The 18,490-nt window shown below is 46.5% G+C and overlaps 2 protein-coding genes across 2 annotated transcripts in view; both read right to left on the reverse strand.

The window, feature by feature from the left end:
* Positions 1-18,490, reverse strand: part of CNTNAP2 (contactin associated protein 2) — a 1,078,336-nt gene that overhangs the window by 417,969 nt on the left and 641,877 nt on the right. The window lies entirely within an intron of this gene.
* Positions 11,007-11,921, reverse strand: LOC306800105 (olfactory receptor 14C36-like; the record flags this gene model as incomplete). Its single annotated transcript, XM_079301895.1, has 1 exon — positions 11,007-11,921. The coding sequence occupies one exon, from the start codon at positions 11,919-11,921 to the stop codon at positions 11,007-11,009; it is 915 nt and encodes a 304-aa protein (XP_079158021.1).

The following is an 18,490-nucleotide window of genomic DNA, read 5'->3' on the forward strand; positions in this document are numbered from 1 at the left end:
CCAGCTAGGAAATGACAAGGCTGATGTCACAGCAAAAAACGTATGGACATTACAAAGTGTGCGACAGCTGCATGAATCCCTTCATATAGGAGCTAAAGCGCTGGCCAAGCAGTGCGACATCCCCATGGCTGATGCCAACCACATCGTAGCCACCTGTCCCTACTGCCAGAAGTCTCCCCTGTGGTCCAGTGGTGTCAACCCTAGAGGCCTGAAACCCTCAGAAATTTGGCAAACGGACTTCACACTGTGCCAGCTATTAAAACCCAGAGCATGGCTCGCAGTAACCATAGACACATTCAGTGGTGTCATCATCGGGACTCAACACACCAAAGCAAATTCTAAAGCGGAGGTCCAACACTGGCTATCAGCCATGGCCTGGCTCGGTATCCCAAAACAAATCAAAACAGACAATGGAACTCATTTCATTTCTAAAGCAGCCCAAGAGTTTGCCACCAAATGGGGCATTGTCCTAAAGCAGGGCATTCCATACAACAGTATCGGACAGGCCATTGTAGAAAGAGCCAACCAAACCTTAAAGACAAAACTGGAAACTCTAGCAAAGGCCGAAGGGTTTCTTGGTATCATTCCCCCATCGGAGCAGCCACATCTGCTCACAACTGCCATGCTTTCTTTAAATCAATTCCCTAGGGGAGATCACGGTCAGGCTCCTTCCCAAAAACACTGGGCTGTAGAAGCAGTCCAAGAAGGTCCCCCAGTTAGCATAAAAAACGAACTAGGAGAGTGGGAAACTGGGTGGAAACTAGTTGTAACCGGCAGAGGGTATGCAGCTGTGAAAAAAGATAATGATATCAAATGGTGCCCCCTAAAATCCATAAAGCCAGTTCTGCCTAACAAAGACTAACAAACACTCTAAGCTTTTCCCGCAGGTCTCCTGTTACAGCCCATCAGCCAAGCCTTCGATACAGCTTTTGTGCCTTTGCATCCTGATAGAGTCAGTCCACTTTAGCACTGGCCATCACCCTTACCAGCCCCACGTCTGGACTCTTCGAAACTTCGTCACTGGTGCTGTTATAGGCCAGACTGAAACCAACACTCCAGCTTGGACAGTGCGACTGTCAGACATCTTTACCGACGATCGTTCCAGCAAAAACTCCCAGGTCAGGGACGTAGGGACGTATTGGTGCCCAAGTAACAACCCCGGGAAAGAGTATTGCACATACCCAGGCTACTGGTTTTGCGGATATTGGGGATGTGAAACCATAGTGACAGGCAACCGTTGGAAGCCTCCCAAGGAGGATGAGTTTTTAAAAGTGACAGGTTGGCCCAGTAACTGCATCTCCAGAAGTACCTCCCAAGGCAAATGTCCCAGAAACTGCACACATCTTACCATCATGGTCCTGCAAACACACGATCCATCTTGGGCCATAGGTAAATTGTGGTCAGTTTACAAGCGCGAGGACACATCTCTCACCTGCAATCCTGACTGAGGCACCGTCGTACAAATCATTAGGTCCCCATCTCATAGGCAACACATAGCAGTAGGGCCTAATGAATTGGCAATGTTCCAAAGGAATAAACCACCCATGACAACTCCTTCAATGGAGAAAAAGCCCCTTGCCACTGCTGCCTTATTGAACCCTGTACAAGCCATCCCTACACCCAAAACCCCTTCACAAAGTTTGTTTACCCGAATGCTGTATGCTGCTTTTATATCCCTCAACACCTCACGCCCCAACCTTACAAGGTCTTGTTGGCTGTGTTATGATTCCAGACCACAATTTTACAAGGGAATAGGTTCCAATAAAACCTTTAAGTACTCCCAAGAGGCCAGCCCCAAACAGTGCAAGTGGGACACCCCCAGCAAAGGGATCACCCTGGAAATAATCTCAGGCTACGGAGTTTGCATAGGAAACAAAAATACCAAAACCCAAAGTAAAGATCTGTGTAGCTCCTCTATCCACCTAGACGAGCACAAAAAGTAGGCCGTTCCTGCGTCAGGGAATATATGGGCTTGTCATACCACCAGGCTTACCCCCTGTGTCTTTATAAAGCATTTTAGTGAATGTAACGATTTTTGTGTTCAAGTCATTGTTATCCCCAGGATCCTTTATCACACAGATGATGAGGTCATGCTGCACTTTGAAGCTGAGCCACACCGAGTGAAATGAGAAATAGCCACCACTGTCCGCTTAGCAGTACTAGTGACCCTCGGAGGAACAGGTGCAGCCACTGGCATCACATCATTAGCCACACAAAAACAAAGCCTGCAGAAGTTGCAGCAAACAATAGATGAAGACCTCCTTGAAATCCAGAAAAACATTTTAAAACTAGAAGAATCCCTGTTTTCCCTGTCAGAAATGGTCCTTCAAAATAGGCAAGGTCTGGAGCTCTTGCTAATGCAGCAGGGAGGACTATGCGCCACCCTCAACAAGGAGTGCTGCACTTATGTAAACCACTCAGGCCCTATCCGGCAATCCATGGCTGAGCTCAAAAATAGACTCGAGTGTCACAGCTACGAGCTCCAACAGCAGAACTGGTTCAATTCCCTCTTCAGCCAACACCCTTGGATTACCCCCATAGTTTCTACCCTGATGGGACCCGTCATCGTTATAATACTTGCCCTCATACTCGGACCCTGTTTGCTTAACAAAGTTACCCAGTTTGTTAAAGCTCAGTTAAGTAGAATTGATATTATGCTTATGCAGCAGAGACAACTAACCTAGAATAACCGTTGAGCCAGTTTTGTTTACTAACAATTCAGTTTGCTTGCATGTTATTAACAAGTTGTCTACTTCGTTTGCAGTTGCTGTGCTTGCATAAGTTTGAATTTAAGTGTTCATGGAGAGGGGGGAAATGAAGTTAAACATAAACTGTGCGGAAGATCGCGGGTGTACGAGGACGTAGGGCCCCTCCCTCTCCGCAGCTTTACGTGGGCACCCCGTGGTTATATAAGAGGGCGCACATGGGAAATAAATCGCACTTCACCATTCACCATATTGGCGTGATGCGTGATCTGTCCGGCAAGGCTGTAAGTGCCGCCGTGGTCTCGCTCCTAACCAGGTCGCACTAGCCTCAATAGCAGGCAACATAGTTCATGTACACAACTTAAACAAACTAAACAAATCAATTGTTTTTCTTTTTCTTTTGCTACTTTAGTTACTTTCCACTCCAATTTAAAACAACAGGTACAAACAACACAAATGCTTTAAGTTATAGTAAGCAAATTCCTTGTGTGTTAATTGCTTTTGGACCCTCTTAATAACAGGTGTTACCAGTTTCTTTTTCTGGAGATGTATTTCCTTAAAAAAATTGGCTAGTGTTGACTGCCAGGGGCTCCTCAGAAACTTTTCAATTCACCTGGGCCATTTTCATTGATCAAGGAGGTGTCTAATTCTTTCTCGTTGGCGCTGTTTTTCCTCTGGGCTCAATGAGGTTGCAGTCAGCAGCTAATTCAGGCTGTCTAAATTTTAATCATGCACTTTTCAAAACAATCTTATGTTATTATTTAAGCAATTATGCTATAAAATAACATTTTTCACCACATATATAAAAACTACATCCCACTTTGGTCCCAAGGTACAGTGGTTTAATGCCAATTTCATATAAACTGTAGTCTTTAGGCACCAAATACCCTGTTTAGCCTTATTGTGAATTTATTGCAACTTTTATATGTTTTTAAACCTAAATGAAAGTGTTTTAATCCATTTTTAAGTTCTTTTTAATTTTACTTTTAGGTCTCCTGGTGTCAAAATAGTTTTCCAATCTTTATTTTGTATCAGTCCATTTACCCATGAAGCATGAGTTCACCTTTTTCCTGTTGTTCAAACTGCTGCTTCTGTGGTTAAAAAAACTAGACATGGTCACCCCCCATCAACTGGGGTTCTAAACTTTCTCTTCATTTCTCATTATGCCAACATATACTGTCCTGGTCGGATAGAATGTATTGGAAAATCAAGAGAAGTTGTTTGAGCTAAAATGCTTCTCTATCATATTTCCCTTAAATTGTTTGCAATGGTTGCAATATACCCCTGTTCAAGGTGCAGGCTGAGCCACAGAAAATGCTTTCACTAACTGAGTTATGATATACTATAACTAGCAAATATTTCCACCTGTCTATTTTGGATCATTTGGTAAAATCAACTTAATTACTTTTTCTTTTTCCAATAGCCTATACGCAGTTTGACTGCCTCTAAAGGGAGGACTCTTTAGTACTTTTATTTTCTGACACTTTCTGACATGTAAGACATCCTTGAGTAATCTGTAAATATTCTTATACACCCATAAAATTTCAAAAAGTGCTCACAAAATGCTCTTGTTGCCCAGTGAATTCTTTTATGTATGTTGCTTAGGATCTGTCAGGCAAGAGATTTTGGTACTTTTCTATCATCAGGACAAAATCCATTCACCCTCATCCTTTGTAAATAAGATTCTTAAAATAGCCTGTAAATTTTCTTCCAGGTGAAGAGGTTCTTTTAAATTCACATATAGATTTAAACCTTGACAAAACCAATTTTTAAATTATTCCAATTCTGGCCAGTATAAATTTTCTGAATGAATTTTTTCCTTTGTCCATTCAATCATACAATAATGAATAATTTTTGCTTGCTTTTTCCTCTTTGGCATTCCCTCCTATCCCTGTACTGTAACATGATCCCCAGTGGACTGTCTTGAGGAATACTGCTCGCCTTCTGGGAACCCCTCTCTTGGTTCTCAGGCATACCGGGTTCTCATGATTTTTTCTCATAATTCGCAACCCCTGGATCAGAGGTCTTACTCTTCCCCTGACCCATCCCTGGCAGCAACAGACTAAGAAATCCCCTATTCCTTATTCTGCCTCACTCTCCCTTACTCGTTTCGTGGTTCAACTCCCTCACTCAATGTTACTTTATTTCATCCTTTAGCAACCTGAAGTTATTGCTCTTAAGTCCTTAATTTCTCTGCTTATCCTCCCCCACTTCTCATTCTGGCTCAAACCCTCTAATCACTTACAGTTTTCCCATCGGTTTCCCCTTCCAAAAACTAGTTGAACCAACTCCAATCACTCCTTCTTAATTAACTCCTTCGAGCATTAGCTCCCTTCTCCTTGAAGACTTTTCCAGTGAGTTTTTGGTCTGGGACTTTTCCCTCCCAGTCCCTCCTGAGGTCTTCACTCACTCTCTCCTTTCACTTCCTCCCGTTCCTGGCCAGTCTCCTCGCAGAGATGTGGAACCGCAGTACTCGGGGATCCACACTCCCTTCAGCTATCCAGCTGTCTCACTCACACACACACACACCTACTCACACGCAACCACCCACCTACCCAAACCCGTGGTACTTACACAGATCCTTTTCCCACATGATTCTTGCATACACGACATTTTGCAGGTACTGTACCACTTGCCAGAACTCTTCCAGGAGCCTTCCTTCATGTGCATCTCCTTTTGCTACCTTCCTTTGCTTATGCTTTATTCTAACTTGGAACTCCTTCTCCAAGAGAGCCTGATCTGGTCCTACGACCACCTTAACTACTGGTGGGGAGCTCCTTCCCAAAGCTAGCCATTCATCTCCTGGGCAGGATTTCCCGGCCAATGCACCAAATTGTTATAAGTCGATATTGGATGTGCTGGATTTTGTGCAATTAAACAAACAACAAAGTTAAATTTAGCAGTAATTTATTAATAATAGCAATTGTATATAAATGAATACAATCAAAATATATGAGTTATATAAATTTGAGTAAATACAAAATTTAGCTGCAATTGAAGTATAATAGAGGTCGGGTTGGGTTGAATAAAGCAAATAAGCAAAACCAACCAGAGATACCCCAACTGGGGGTATTGGTAAGGCCATTCCTCTCACATCATACCAAATCAGTCAAGCTAAAAGCTCCTCCTCATTTCTATTCCTAAAATCTAGGCCACTATGTTCTGTTGCACATGGATCACCAGTGGTCAGGGATCTCTCCTTCTTTTGGGGGTCCTGTTTCCAATGAAGGCTCTGGATCTTCCTCATTGTTCACTGTTTGACTTTACAGGTAGTGCAGACGCACTGAGCTTAAAGTTACATAATTAAATATATCTCCCCAAAACAGGTCTTAGTCCAGTGTCCCATCGTTTGGAATCATCCTAATTCGGGTCCATTCCGGTCATAAACCTATTTCTAGGCACTGTTCTCAGACCTATACCCTTCCTCTCCTCACTCCCACCAAACATCTGGAGGACGATTTTTTTCTGCTTTGTTTAAACATTACCTTTATCTATTTTTCCTTTATAGTAATTAAATACATTTCTTTTTGGATTGATTATAATGCTACAATTTTGCCAATATTGTTACAATTTAATTAGCACGAATCACATATATAGACTTCCTAGGGCAATACTCAGTATCATGATCACCTGTGGAATGATTCTATCAGCTCTTCTCCTGATTGAAAAATCAAACAATACTCACTTAAATAAACCAAAAATTTTGAGGTGCACTTTGAAATCTTTCTCCTTAGTAGAAATCTAAAGTGACACCAAAGAACAGCAGAAGCCTTTAAGACTTGAAGACAGTTAATGGAAGACAAAGGGATTATTAGGGCTTTTGTATTTTAATGATCCCCACGGTGGATTTGGGGCTGAGTCCAGGACTTCAGGCACTGAGAGAAGGTTGAAGATGCTGCTCAAGGAGTCAGAAGCAAAACTCCAATTCCCTTGGAGCATCAGTGGCCTCACTGAGGGCAGGGACTGCCAAAAGCTCTCCAGGAACTGTTGAGAGCAGATTCTTAAGGGCAGGAGTGCAGAAGCCAAAGCTGTGAGCAGGGAACTGCAATGCTGAGCAAAGGCTGTGCTGGTTGGAGGCAGCAGAAAGGCCAAGGCCTGAGCCCAGGTGTACTGGTTTGAAAGGACAGGTGTCTGCCAGTAAAGGCAGAAGTTTCCCTTTGAAATAGAGACTTTAATTCCACTCCCCCCAAGTATTGTAATTGTTTGAATCAAGGACTCTGAGGCAGAGATAAGGGGGTAGGAATAACAGCTCTTTTATATCTAGCTGTACAAGCAGAAGACAACAGCAGATGTTAAAATTACTAACAGAACAGAATAGATAACCCAGTTTCAGTCCTTTCTTTAGCTGCAAGCACGCTGTCCCTCTGCTCAGTCCTGGTGCTGCAGCTGGAACAAAGTCTGACAGAGGCAGAAAGCAGGCAGGAGCGGAGGCAGGAGAGGGGGGCGGCAGCGCCCATGCTGGTCTTGGGTTGGAACGGGATGGAGCGAGCAGCTCCTCGCTCACCATTTGTGTCCAGGTGATCAGCTGTTTTCGCAGAGGCAGGAGGCTGGAATGGGGCAGATGTAGGGCAGGTGATCACAGATCGTCTGGCTCTCCTGTGTTCCACCGCATGGGGCTGGAGATGGGGCGTCCTGCTCCGAGCTGCCCGAATACACAAGAGGCCCTTGTGGAAGCCACTGCCACCTACCACTTTTGTCTAGAGTCATCAGAGATCCTGGGTGTAACCCAGCCAGCTCCATTGGCATGATAATGGGAAAAAGTCTTTCAATTGACACAGTAATAGAAATACACTCAACCCCCAACACCAGGTCTGGCCCAGCAGGGCCTGTCAATCATGGATGGCTCGGGGCTGTTCTTGGGGCAGTGGGATGTGAGGGGCAGCAAGGAAAAATGTCATCAGCCTATGCGACACTCTAGATGCTCATGGAACCAAGGGACAGTGTGAAGTAGCAGGGCCTCATGGAAACAAGAGGCCATTGTGAGCCTGAGGGGCTGTAACAACCCAGAACACTGAAATGCCGGGGGTGGCCAAAGGTTGTTTTGCTCGAGTTTGATGCACAGGTGAAACACCAGCTGGATATTCTTAAGATGTCAAAATGACACTGAAATTTTGCTGGCAAAGTATAGAAAGTCAAAGGACTTTGGAAATGGTTTTAGTAGAACATCCAATTCAACTTAAAACACTTATCAGGAAGTTCATTAACTTAGCCTATTTAAACCTAGGAACCTTTAAACACTTCAGCTGTTGAAGTACCCAAAACTATTCCATATAAAATGCATTAGAAGGAGAGGAAAGAGAGATAGAAAGACAGAAGCTCTGTAGAAAGACACACACATGGCTACCAACTCCTAGGGTTCCAGTGGGGGTTAGACAGACACAGGAGAAGGCAGGGTATGGACCATGGGCTCAGCACTTGCTCTGTGTTTTGAGACCCTGGCCCTTCGTGGGCCTCCCCCCAGGTGGGACTTGTGACTGCTCAGGTGTCACGATCCGCCCAAACTGAGCGGGAGTCCTGACAGGTTCTTTTAGGGATCTCAGAGCGCAAAAGACACAGCAGGGGACAAAACCAGTTTACTTTTGCAGAAATGCACTTTATTTAGTGCTAACCAAAATGTGATAGGGGGACAGAGGGAGAGAGAGAGAGTTAGTGAGAGAGAAAGGGTGGTCGGTATTATAGTTACCAACACGGGCAGACGAATCCTCGTGGAACCTCGGGGAGATCTCAGAGGGTCTAATTTTTGAAAGTCACTTTTATAGGCTTTTCCCAAAGCGAGTGGCTTCTGGCCAAAAGGTGAGAAGATTTATGAACTATTGTATGTGGAGATCGCTACCCTGAGGAACAGATTAAAACAGGACGTTTCAAGGCATGCCAAACCATCTTTGTTGTTATGGACAACCCCAGGGTACCCCATACTGGACCAGTGCATTGTTCTTAGTCAGCGCCCCGTGACTAGTCATGAGAAACCAGTGCTGGTAGGCATCAACTGTGGAACTCTTGGCTTTCCTCCCATCCCTGGCCAGCGCAGGCCTCAGGCGAGGGTCGTTGGGCAGAAATAGATGAGAGGCTCAGACGGACTCACACTGTGGTGACACAGCAGGGCCACATGGAGCCAAGGAGATCAGTGACATTTAGGAACCTTATGGAACCAAGGGTCCATTATGACACTGCAGAAACAAGGAGACCATTGTGACACTATTGGAGTTCGTGGAACCAAGAACACACAGTGACACTCCAAGGCCTCGTGGAACCAGGGAGACCTTTGTGACACTCCAGAACCTCATGGCATTAAGGGTTTATTGTGACACTCCAGAACCTCATGGCATTAAGGGTTTATTGTGACACAGCAGGGTCCCATGGAACCAATTGTCCATTGTGACACTGCAGATCCCAGGAGACCATGGTGACACTAGGGAAGCTCATGGAACCAAGGGTCCATTGTGACAATTCAAGGCCTTGTGGAACCAAGGGGCCATTGTGACACTGTGGGCCCCCATGGAACCAAATATTCATTATGACACTCCAGGGCTGCTTGCAACCAATTCTCCATTGTGATACTGCAGATCCAAGAGACCATGGTGACGCTATGGCAGGTCATGGAACCAAGGGGCTCTTGTGTCACACCAAGGCCTTTAGGAATCAAGGAGAGTATTGTGGCAATGCAGAACCAAGGAGGCCATTTTGACAGTATGGACCCTAATGGAACCAAGGGCCCATTGTTATACAACAGGGCCTCCAATGGTGCTGAAATCTGCTGGATAGAATGTTTCTTACAAAATTTTAAATAATTGAAAACAGGTATTCTTTATTACAGCATGGTGGTCACTCAGGGGATCCTTCATCTAAGTGCACTGAGCATCAGGTGAACAGAGTTTTTATCAGACACACTGATTACATATTCATGAGCTATTCCCCACTTCCTTTGGCTTTATTTGACATAGTTTCACCCCTTATCACAAATCCTTATGTGGTTCATTGGGGTCTGTCTTCAACACCCGGTGTCATTTTTAGGTGGCTGTTCCTTGATCCCTGCTTTTGAATAATGGCAATTTCCTTGTTTTGTATAATTTGTGTTTTATCAGCCTTGTAGAGCTTAGCTGAAATCCTGATTGCATTTTGAATTACTTCTGTTTGCAGAGTTAAATCCTTTATCTATTTCTCCAAGGCTGTGTTGTTCTGTTCTACAGTCCTTGATAAGGGTAAAGGTTACTCTATTCTCCTGTCCTTGTCACAGTGCTTGCCCTGCATGAGGCGTGTCTGCAACCCCTTGTTGTGCCAACAGAACTCTGCCACACCAAGTGCTGCTGATGGTGTTTGTGCTCACTCGATTCACCTCCCCAACACACACACAGGGTACTGGTGAAATCTCCTCAGTAGAGAACAAACATGGCCTGCTGGCCTGGTCACTTGGTGTCCCTCCAAGCAGGGACAAACAACCACCTGCAGGTGGGGCAGAGGCCAGTGCTGGTTATGGTCGTTGCAGGGCCTGGTGTGGGACAATTTCCCTGGGGCACCTTCCCAGGCTGTCCCCAGAACAAAGACACAGCCCAGGCCCTGCTCTGCTGCTCCCTCAGGTCCAGCCCAGGAGCTCTGGCTGTGCCAGGACACTGCTGTGTGCCCCCTGCACACTGCCCCTCTGGCCCAGGCACTGGGTTTTGCTTTGCCAGGGCATTCCTGGATCACATTCCTGACAGCAGCTCTAGAGGAGAGCAAAGCCCTCCTGCCCTGCCCTCAGGAGATCCCTTTGCTGATGGAGCTGCTGTGTTGGAGCCCAGCTGTGTCCCAGCAGTGCCCATGGCCTGTCCCTGCCTGTTCTCCCAGCATGGACATGCAGCAGGACAGTGACTAAACTGCCAGAGCACTGCGGCCTCACAGCCACCAAAGGGCTGGCAAGGAGAAGCTAGAGCTGGGAAGAGCAGATGTGGGAAAAGCCAGGGTCAGTGTCCCTGGCTGTTCTGCTGTGCTGGAAGTCTCTTCCCTCAACCTCTGCTCACAGGCACTGCCCTGCAGAGACAGGGAAGGGCTGAGGAAGAATCCTGGACACACAGGACAGGGCAGGAACTTGTTTTTATTTAAATGCATAGGGAACAGATCTCTCGCAGGTCTTTGTGCTTCAAAAGAAAAGTAGATGTTAACATAGAAATGCAAATAGAAATACTGTATTTTTTTAAAATACACCAAATACAATAGAAAAGTTTACCAGAGAAAAAATGGTCAAATAGTGGGAAAAAATACTGAGACTAAAAAGAGTTACATCCTAAGGGCTCTACATCAGAAAATATTTAAATGCTTCTGAAAATATCAAGTCATCAACATTCTCATGGCATTCTTGAGCTCCTGGTTCCTCAGGCTGTAAATGAAGGGGTTAAGGGCTGGAGGCACCACTGAGTACAGAACTGCGACTGAGAAATCCAGGGATGGGAAGGAAATGGATGGGGGCTTCAGGTAGGCAAATGACCCAGTGCTGATAAACAGGGAGACGACAGTCAGGTGAGGGAGGCAGGTGGAAAAGGCTTTGTGCCGTCCCTGCTCAGAAGGGATCCTCAGCACAGCCCTGAAGATCTGCACATAGGAGAAAACAATGAACACAAAACAGCCAGAAGCTAGACAGACACTGACAGCAATGAGCCCGAGTTCCCTGAGGTAGGAGTGTGAGCAGGATAACTTGAGGATCTGGGGTACCTCACAGAAGAACTGGTCCAGGGCATTTCCATGGCACAGGGGCAGGGAAAATGTATTGGTTGTGTGCAGCAGTGAATAGACAAAACCACTGGCCCAGGCAGCTGCTGCCATGTGGGCACAAGCTCTGCTGCCTAGGAGGGTCCCGTAGTGCAGGGGTTTGCAGATGGATACGTAGCGGTCGTAGCACATGATGGTCAGGAGGGAAAGCTCTGCTGAAATGAAAAACAGAAAAAAAAAGATCTGTGCAGCACATCCTGAGTAGGAGATGTTCCTGGTGTCCCAGAGGGAATTGTGCATGGCTTTGGGCACAGTGGTGCAGATGCAGCCCAGGTCAGTGAGGGCCAGGTTGAGCAGGAAAAAGAACATGGGTGTGTGCAGGTGGTGGCCACAGGCTACGGCGCTGATGATGAGGCTGTTGCCCAGGAGGGCAGCCAGGGAGATGCCCAGGAAGAGGCAGAAATGCAGGAGCTGCAGCTGCCGCGTGTGTGCCAATGGTAGCAGGAGGAAGTGGTTGATGGAGCTGCTGTTGGACATTTCTTCACTCTGGGCATTGTGGGCTGTTGAAAGAAAACATTGAGAAGCTGGACTAGACTCTTTGAGTTAATCCTATGGCATTTTATTTTGAATTCTCTCTAAACTGATCTTTTCATGAGGGAAAATTTCACAAAATAATTTTAGTTTTGACTTCGGGTTTGTGGGGTTGAGTTACTGCCTTATCTTCAGCATCACTCTCAGCCTGAGGAGCCCAGAGGGAGAAAATGGCTCCCTGTAACCCAGTGCAGTTTTACCTGCTGGGACCTCCCACCCAGGTGTCCCTTGCTCATTACACCTCCCTCTATTTCAAGGTGGCTGAAGAAAAACATGTTTGAAAATAAACTGGAATTTTTGAAGACTCTAATAAAAATAATATTCTCTAAACCATCGACTCTTTCTTATGCAGCTGCATAAGGAAGAGTGGCCAGGGTTGGTCTGTCTCTCTGCTGCCTGGACCTGTGCCTACTGGGAGCTGTTATTCTCTATCCAGGCCTTCTCCCTGCCAGTGCTGCCAGAGCCCAGCTCAGCCTTGGTGCTCAACTCTACCCTGCACACCCCTCCCAGCACAGGCCACTGCCCAGGGGCATCTCCCTGCAGGCAGGGACTTAAGGGCAGCTCAGACAAACTGAGATGCTGCAAGCCAAGGTGCTGCTGCATCTGTCTGTAGGCAGAGGAAAGTGAGAAGGCACTTTGTGAGGGAGATCTGAGGCAGATCTGCTGATGGCCAGTGGGACAGTGCAGGAGTTTCTATGACACAGACACACCTGACATCCCCTTTCCTTTCCCTTGAGTAGAAAGCTGAGAGCAGCCCTGGCCATGCAGCACCATCTGCACAGCAGGAGGAATCTGTCCTTATGGGGGTGGCTCCTTCCCCCTCCAAATTCTCTCCACAGTATGTGGGAGCTGCCCCTGGCAGGTGGCACATGCCCTGGGCTGGTCAAAAGCCCTGAGGTCTGCAGGAGCTGCTCTGCAGGACAGCCCTGGGCAACCCTGTCTGGACCCCCAACTTCAGTCCCTGCAGCTGACCCTGTCAGCAAGACCTGTCTTGTCCTGTGCCTCTGATGCTGCCCAGGGCAGCCGGGCCCTGCAGCACATCCTCCTCCTCCTCATCCTTAGAAAAATTGGGAGATTCCTCCTGACACATCCCCCAGGCTGTGGGGTTTCCTGGCTCCAGGAGATCCCTCCAGGAGCACAGGGGACATTGCCCTGCACCCACAGACTCACCATGTCCAGGGCTGTGAAGCTGTTTCTCCAAGTGAAGTCTCAGCTCAATGTCTTCCCTGTCCTGATTGTCTTTAGCCTGTCTGTGCCTGGCTCCTGTCCCCTCAGTGCTTGTAGGCACTGCGCTGAGCCCTGCTGGGCTGGGAAAAGAGTAGCTTCTCGGCATAAATGTATTTTAGAAGGATTTCTTGGTTTACCTTGGGAGCTGCCTCTGTGCCAGGAGTCCAGCCCAGCTCAAAAGCACAGACACAGCACAAGGACTTTAATGACCCTCTCAGGGCTTTGTACTGTTTGCATCACACTCAGTCCCTCAGAGTGTGCTTAAAAATCTTCTCAAGAACTGAAGTTCAAGTTGAAACTCCAAAGTTTGTTGAAGTTTTAATGAGTCCCACTGAAGAACACAAAGGAGAAAACGTCCTCAGGTTCCAGTTAGAGCAGAACACTGGCAGCACTGTTGACAGGAAGGGAAAAACAAGGCAAAGGTGTCTCTGATGCTGAGCAAACATGGATGTTTTAGGAATGCAAAGGGCCAAGGCCTGAGCCTTAACCCCTGGCAGCCCCCTGTCCCTCCCTCATTGCTTAGGGCTCTTCCTGGGCCACTGGGCTCTGGGCATGTGCAATGGCAAGTGCAGGACCATGGGGTGGCCCCTGCCAGGCTGCTGAGCATGGACAAGGAGGCAATGAGGCCCCAGCACAGCAAGGCTCACTTGTCCCCTGCTGGCCTCAGGCCCAGGGCCAGCAGCCATGGTGCAAGGGCTGCAGCAGTTGGCTGTGGCAGGGCCTTTCAGCTGCTGCCCATCCCTGTGCCCTCTGCAGCCCAGGCTGTGCTACGGTGTCCATGTCCTGCGCCTCTGCCCCTGCAGGCTGTCGTCATCCCCCGGCTGCCCCACCTCGCTGGCCCTTCCTTTGCTGACAGCTCTGCATCCTGCCTGCCTCTGCCTGGCCACACAAAGCCTTGGACTTGATACAAAGAGGTTTAATTCAACTTTTACTGTGCCTGTGAACTTTTCACACAGGAACAAGCCATGCAGGGGTTTCTTTCCCAGCAGGGATGGTTGGTAGACAAAATGAAGGCATCTGGCTCAAGGATGAAGTGATAGAAGAAAACAAGGACTGAACTTGGGGATTTGGGGTGGGTTTTATTGAAACAGGTAAATTGCAATACACATGTATTTACTGAATATAAGCAAGACACTTGTATAATAATGTGTCCACATAAGGTTAGGAGTTATCCCACATTGGACCTAAGGTCAGAAAAAAAATTGATGCCCTCTTTTACACTAAATTATTGTTAAGGAGTTTTATTCTGGTATTTTGGAGATTTGGTGACAGTGGGTCCTCATGAACCCAAGGAGTCAACTGTGATTCTATGGAACCTTAAGGGTCCATTGTGACAGAGCAGAGTACCATGGAGCCAAGCAGTCATTTTGACACTGTGGGGCTGTATGGAACCAACATACATTCGGACACAGTGGAGCCAGATGAAACAGAATGTGTAACACAAAACCAGCAAGGTTGGAAAAGACCCTGGAAATCATCAAGTCCAACCTGTTCCATGATGCTGCCTTGCCTCCCCTGAGACTTGTCTCCCCTGAGACTTGTCTCCTCCATGACAAACAACCCAAGCTTTTGCAGCTGCTCCTCACAGGACTTGTGTTCCAGACCCCTCACCAGCCTTGTTGCCCTTCTCTGGACATGCTTTAGCCAGTCCATGTCCTTCTTAAATTCAGGAGCCCAGAACTGGACACAGCACTCGAGGTTCTGCCAAGGAGTGCTGAATATATGGGAAGCATCTCTGCCCTGGTCCTGCTGGCCACACCATTCCTGATCCAGACCAGGAGTCATTGTCCTTCTTGGCCATCTGGGCACACTGCTGGTTCATGTCCAGCCTGCTGTCCATCAGTGCCCCCAGGCCACTCTCCTGCCACTCTGTCCCCAGCCTGTAGCACTGCAGGAGTTGTTGTGGCCAAAGTGCAGGACCTAGCACATGGACTTGTTAAACCTCACCTTGTTGGATTTGGGCCCTGGATCCAGCCTGTCCAGGTCTCTCTGAAGAGCCCTCCTACCCTGCAGCAGATGAAATCTCCCAGCCAACTTGGTGTCTCCACGGTTCAATGAGGCCCTGCAGCATCAACATGGTCTCCATGATTCCATAAGGCTTCCCAGTGTCACAGTGTCCCTTTGGTTCCCTGGGACTTGTTTGTGTCACAGAGTCCCTTGGACCCTTGGGCCCCACAGTGTTGATACCGAAATAATGAGAAAAAGGACTAATGTAGATATAGTAGTAGTCATGCTAAGGCTTAAAAAACTGCATTTTTCGGACAGGCCCTGAGAACCTACCTTGTGAAACAATAGTGAAAAGAATTAGTAGAGCATATAGAACATTTAGAACTGTAAAAACAATAATCAAAGGATTTAGTAGAGCATATAGGACATCTAGAAACTTTCAAGATAAGGCTAAATTATAATAATAATAAATAAAGGGTTCTAGTGATGGGCAAACATACAAGGGGGATTAAGGGGGGTAGCCTATAGTTCTGAGTAGACAAGCATGCAGAATTTATAACTTTTAGGAATGATACCTGCAAGATTTATGTATCTGTATTGTTTTAAAGAATGTGTATTTCTGCACGTAGACCACTTTGTAAAAAGGTATAAAAACCTGATGGAAAGAGGGAACTGCGGGATCCTGACTTTGGACGCTAGTCCGCAGGTTCCCCGGGCCCTGAATAAAGCACCGCATAAACTAACTCTGTTAGTTTGTGTTCTGTTTGGGGCATCAGGCAACAGTTTTCTGGCGACCCAGATGGGACTCCGGAGGCGGCAGGGGCGGTTCGTGGGCTGATCCACTCCACGCCGGCACCAGGTGATTTCTGGGGAGAACATCAACCCGTGCCCGACCCCGCGCCTGACAGACGACCTGGAGGTAAGCCCGAAGGTGCTTTATTCTTTTTATTGAGGGGAAGGGGGCCTGCCGATTAAGTCGGAACGGCGATTCCGCACGGGGGTCACAGACGTCTTTAAGCTTGTGGAAAAGCCTAGGCGCTGACCGTCAGATGCGGTAGTGACTGCGCAGGTTCAGCACTTGCCACTCGTGGCAACGAGAAAGGCAAGATTGGTGGATTGGTGGAAAGGGTGTGAGTGTAAAGGGTGTGAGTGTTATGTGTGGTGTATATTGTATTTAAAAAAAAAAAAAAAAAAGAAAATAGAGAGGTGGAATGATGTCTTTGAAAACATTAAGAACTATAGCAAGTTCTGGGACAGAAATCCCGGACGATTCGCCTTCGGGCTGTTTATTACAACATTGGAATGCGGGGAATTTTGGTCAAGAACTAAGTAAAAGGAAATTGATTGATTTCTGTAATCATGTATGGCCTTTATATCAACCCGATGGTATGCAATGGCCTAGGAATGGTACACTGAATCCTGACATTATTACACCTTTGATGCATTTCCCGCAAAGTATTGAAAAATGGGATGAAATACCGTATCTAGACCTCTTTTATTATTTGAAAGATAAACCGGAGTGGCAAAAGGAGTGCGGGATCATGGTTTTGAAAACATTAAAGGTGAATTGTGAAGGATGTAAAGGATGGCAGAAAGAGAAGGAATGATCAGTTAGGTTTTCGGAACCTGAGGAGGATGTTTCTTTGTTGGTAGCCCCTACTGCCCCTCCGAATGAGGAACGTGACTTTGGAGAAAGTATGCCAGAGTTAGAAAAGGAGGATCGGGAAGCAAAAGTAGAAACCGCAGATATACCATGAACCCCCTTATGTGAAAGAACTCGGAGAGGGCAGTGGGAGGTAGAAAGGAAGAAAAAGGAAGAAGGTGCTCATTTAATGGTTCCGCTGCATGAAGCAGTCAGGCTGCATGGGGAACGAGTCATAGTGAAAGTTCCCTTTTCTCCGAATGATTTGCTAATTTGGAAACAATCAGCGGGGGCGTATCGGGAGGATCCTGAACGGACTGCGCGGGTGGTAAAGATGGTAATTAAGACTCAGAATCCGGATTGGAATGATTTACAAGTTTTATTAGACACAATAATGGATTCTACTGAAAAGGAAATGGTGTTTAAAGCTATGACAGAGAAAGCACGAGAAATTATTAGGTTACGGCTTGTGGATGGTACAGTAAATGATTTAGTACCTAGGGAAGATCCGGAGTGGGATCCCAACTTGACGGGCGGATCTCGGAGACTTAAATCTTACCAGGAATTGTTAACGGAAGGAATATGGAATGGAATACCAAAAACTTTGAATTGGTCTAAGTTGTCTTCAGTCAGGCAGGAAAAGAATGAGTCTCCGTCAACCTTTTTAGAGCGGCTTAAGGAGACAGCTCGTAGATACACTAATTTAGAAGTTGAAGGAGAGTTGGGAAAATTACAGCTAGCATTAATTTTTGTGGGGCAGTCCCAGGAAGATATTAGAAAGAAATTACAGAAATTGGAGGGAGAAGATACTCAGAATTTAGATAAACTATTGGAAGTTGCGTGGAAGGTATATAATAATAGGGAAAAAGAAATGGCCAGGAAACAACAGGCTACTATGTTAGCAGTGTTACAGTGAGTGGCTGGAAATAATATGAGAGGAGGAAGCCGAGGACATGGACTAAGAGGGGGAAAAGGACTAAGGGGGGGAATGCCAATGGGTGCGGGAGGACTTATGGGTCAATTGAATATGGGAAGAGGAAGAATGCAGCTAGGGATAGATCAGTGTGCTCTATGTAAAAATAGAGGGCATTGGAAAAATGAGTGTCCTCTCAACCAAGGAATGGGTTTTGGGGGAGGAATTATAGCTAGTGGGGATGGAAATCAGGGAATGACGAATAATACAGGTGCTTTCCCGGGAAATCCACAAGGTATCGCCCAAGCCTTTATGATGGGGAATTATCAAAATTCAAGTAGTTGACTAGATGAGGACCTGAAAGTAGTAATGGAAGTACATGGGGAATCGTTAGAATTTAGAGTAGATACGGGGGCATCATACTCAGCTGTTAACACTAAGCTAGGACCTTTGAGTGATTCTACTATCCAAGTAGTGGGGGTTACGGGACAAGTTGAGGAACGAACGTTTTTGCGACCATTAGATATAAAATTTGGGGGGAAAGAATTTGACCATCAATTTTTATATATGCCAAATAGCCCAGAATCGCTATTTGGGAGGGATCTATTGTCAATGTTAGAAGCAAAGATAATATTTGAAAAAGGTAGAGTAAGATTGGAATTTCCCGAGGAGAATATTGCTAAGTTGTTTGTAGTAAAAGAAGTAGAAGCAGCAGAAATACCACAAGAAATAGAGCAAGCTGTAGTACCATGGGTATGGGAAACAGGAGTACCTGGAAAATCAAAA

This window comes from Erithacus rubecula, assembly GCF_903797595.1.
Source record: "Erithacus rubecula genome assembly, chromosome: 3".
Classification (NCBI taxonomy): Eukaryota; Metazoa; Chordata; class Aves; order Passeriformes; family Muscicapidae; genus Erithacus; species Erithacus rubecula.